The 3,423-nt window shown below is 43.9% G+C and overlaps 1 protein-coding gene across 1 annotated transcript; it reads right to left on the bottom strand.

Moving 5' to 3' along the window:
• Positions 1-1,629: 1,629 nt before the first annotated feature.
• LOC120849526 (intracellular coagulation inhibitor 3-like) lies at positions 1,630-2,838 on the bottom strand. Its single transcript, XM_040221763.1, has one exon. The coding sequence runs from the start codon at positions 2,836-2,838 to the stop codon at positions 1,630-1,632; it is 1,209 nt and encodes a 402-aa protein (XP_040077697.1).
• Positions 2,839-3,423: the final 585 nt, after the last annotated feature.

Below are 3,423 nucleotides of genomic sequence, written 5' to 3'. Positions count from 1 at the left end.
AACCAGATAACCGGCTTGCCACTTTCGCTTATAGATGGCGGTAGCCGCTCAGAGTTTGGTGTCATCACTTCTTTGCTGGTGGACACGATTCTGGGGATACTAACCCTTAACAGCTCTGCTGTAATATATATATATATATATTGCTCCTTTATTACCAGCACGCGAACTGCAAAGTGAGAATGGGGGCCCGACGATGCTTTGATATGTTTTACACAGATGCCTTTTCTCACTATATTCCTAGCAGATATCTATACGTGTGATGAATTTTGTCAGACAGTATCGTATCGCACGCAAATACGATTGGTTTTTATGAACATGGAGAGTTTTCTTAGGCCTGCCACGTTCCAAATAATTACAAAATCTAATCATTGTGCAAACGATTCAAACTCTTGCAGACGACATACTTCAGTCATTCCATGTGAGCTCGTCATGCCTTTGTCGTCTCTAGCAGGCATCTAGAGACGTCTCGAGGGCGGGAACTTGCCATCGCAAATGTTTCAGAAACAGCCAATGCTCCGCAAACTTCTGTCATAGTAACTGTGAAATCTAGGCTCCCTATATCTATTATCTTCAGGCATTCAAATTTTACTTCTCATTTTTTACCGATAGTTCTTTCGTAGCGACAAAGAGTCTCATGAATTCATCTATAACAACGCCCCTAGTAACGGTTTGATTGGAGCAGTCACGTCACTTGGGGTAAATTGGCAGTTTCGTAACTGAGCTAATCTAGTGACGTTGGCTTTTGTAAATGTTAATGCCACGTGACGGGCAGATTGGTGGCCGAGTGGGCTAAAGCGCACACCCAGCTCGACGCGCGTGGAGCGATATCTCGCGCTGCTGAACCCAGGGATCCTAGGTTCCAGATTGAAACCTGACTCCAGGAATCGAAACGGGACCGCTGTCCGTTTTGATCTGGGTGAGCATCGTACCGGCGTGCGGAGCTGTATCACTACTGCGTGAGCACGTTAAATACCCCAGGTTAGCAGTCGTACTGCACTGGCGAAATTGCTCATCTACAGTGTAGACCGGTGTCGCCCCGTCCTGGCAGACCGACCTTACCGTTTTATGCCACGTGACTCATACTCTAGTAGACTGTCTATTGAACTCTAAACAAATTAAAACGATTGTTCCTTAAATACTGCAGAAGTAAATTTCGCTGCCAACATTTTTTGGTGTCACTAGAAGAGATTGTATTTAATAAAACGCGATGACAAAAAACAAAACAAAAACAAAACAACCTATAACTTTCCGAAAATCTTATTGGTCGTTATATTTTTGTTAATAGATAAGCAAACTCTTTTGGTACGTTGAGCCAATTTTACGGAAAATTAACGGCAATGAAACAACAACAACAAAAGAAAAACAAACGGCGGAGTACCAGCATACACTGAACATTTTGCTATACCTCACAGATAATCCGGACTAACGGCAAATGACAAGCAATTTAAATACAATTTTGTTTGAGAGTCCATTTTACTGCATGACTGTGTTTTTGAAGGAACATTCCTTAGAGGAACGTAAACACCCAGATTTTTTCGAATATGGTTTATTGGTTAGGAACACCTTTCGCAAGTTTTTAGAAAGTGCGGCGAACGAAGTTCAAATAACCTCTGTTCAGATGCGGCCTGTTCACAATTTATGAACCGCACCAATAAAGAGGATGCGCTGTTTTACAGTGTCACAGATGAAAAATAAAAAAGGGTGGTCGATGTAAAACTCTGGAATAGGATATAAGCGGCCGCTGACAGCTCCCAACTGGAATTTCGTAGCAGCGGCTGCGACGGTCCCTTCTTCGCTCACACCCACCATAGCTTTGTGCACAACATCTGACACTTTCAGTTTCACATCACTTGAGATCCCCGATAGGTCGGCCTTACCGCTGAATATGGATGTTAAGCCGAGCTTCTGCAACGGATCTTCAAGCTTGTAACTTGTTCTTAGCTCGAACTTCGGGAGTCTGAGTTTCACTTCGTCCTGATACAGTTTCTTCTGAAGAGTCAGAAGTGTTCTGACCGAGAGGGCTCGTATGAGCTGAGGAAGTCCGGTCCTGTTGTTTGGAAGTAGAATGACCATGCTGTACTGGTCCCCGGAGTATGGAAGCTGGACGGCTTGAGACTTGAGCTCTGGCAGGGCACGATACTTCATATGACTCCTGCATGTCATTGTTTTCACCTGGACAGTTTTTATGCCTTCATTGTAGAACGGAAAATTAGCTGTTTGTTTGGTGTCGAAGGCGTTCTTCCATGAGCCTTTAAAATATATAGCGTTCATGAGGACCATCACTGCCTCGCGTAAGGAATCTTCGCTAACGATATCGGAAATTTTGCCTTTTGTCTTCGTCTTGACCCACTGGTTAATTTCCGACACTACTTTTTTCAGATTGTTCTCAAAATCAACAGACCGAACCTCGGCACCAAACGTCTTAGCCAGGTCTCGCTTGTAGCTCTCGAGAATTCTAAGCCTTTTGTCGACCAGAGCTGCGTTGGCAATATTCACGGTCACGTTGGGCGAGTGGAGGTCATTTAGGTACTTCCTGTACACCCCTAGAACGGCGTCCCGCGTCGTGATTTTTGCCCTGCGTAGGCCTAGGACAGTCTCAAGTTCCGCGGCAGACCTACCGTTTGCACCAGCGTAGACCATGGTCAGCGCTGCGAAGATGCTGCTTGGGGAGAAGAAGATGTTTTCTTGAGGCTTCCTGGTAGAGCACAGTTCCTTGAAAAGGCTTAAACCGAACTCTGAGCTTGCCCTGGCGAGTTTAGTCTGGTCACTCTGCGCACTAACGTGCCCGGCAGCCGCTAGCGTCACAATCAACACAAGAAATGTACCTGGGGGAGACATCGCTGAAGAAGCGATAATGCGTTGAGATTTCTAATGCTTTTATACCTTCACAGGCGGATTCTGAACTGAGATCAAAACATACCGCCATAATCAAGTCGGCTTCTTTTAATAAAAAATATCCCCATAGATGCATTGTATTGAGCGAAAAATAGTAGACACTGAGTGGAATTTTCACAAAACCAGTTTACGTGTGATGCACTCCTCACGCTTTGGGTTCTCGGTCTTGTATGTTTTCTTTGTATGAACGGTAATTTAATTTTTTTCGAAAATGATTCGCTCGTGTCATAATAAAACTATATTATATCACTGTGCCTATAGCGAGCCTGGTTTAGGAGGAAAATTGCGCGGCGCTTGTGAAGTAACAGTTATTCCGTGTTCGTGAGATGGCTTTCATGACTTTGGATAGCCGCGGTTTAATAATGATAGCCATTTAGTCTTCTCTGCCGCGCGATTTTCAGTCGTAATCAACAATAAGAATATTCCAAAAACAACGCAATAAAGAAGAGCGTGATGGTTATGAAAAAAAAAATGAACAGAAATAAACAAAACCTTTCAGTACATTCTCTATAATTGTTTTCTCTTTAA

This window comes from Ixodes scapularis, unplaced genomic scaffold (genome assembly GCF_016920785.2).
Source record: "Ixodes scapularis isolate PalLabHiFi unplaced genomic scaffold, ASM1692078v2 ptg000080l_1__unscaffolded, whole genome shotgun sequence".
NCBI lineage: Eukaryota > Metazoa > Arthropoda > Arachnida > Ixodida > Ixodidae > Ixodes > Ixodes scapularis.
Note: the sequence above shows the minus strand (reverse complement) of the source record. Positions and strands in the feature narration are given on the sequence as shown.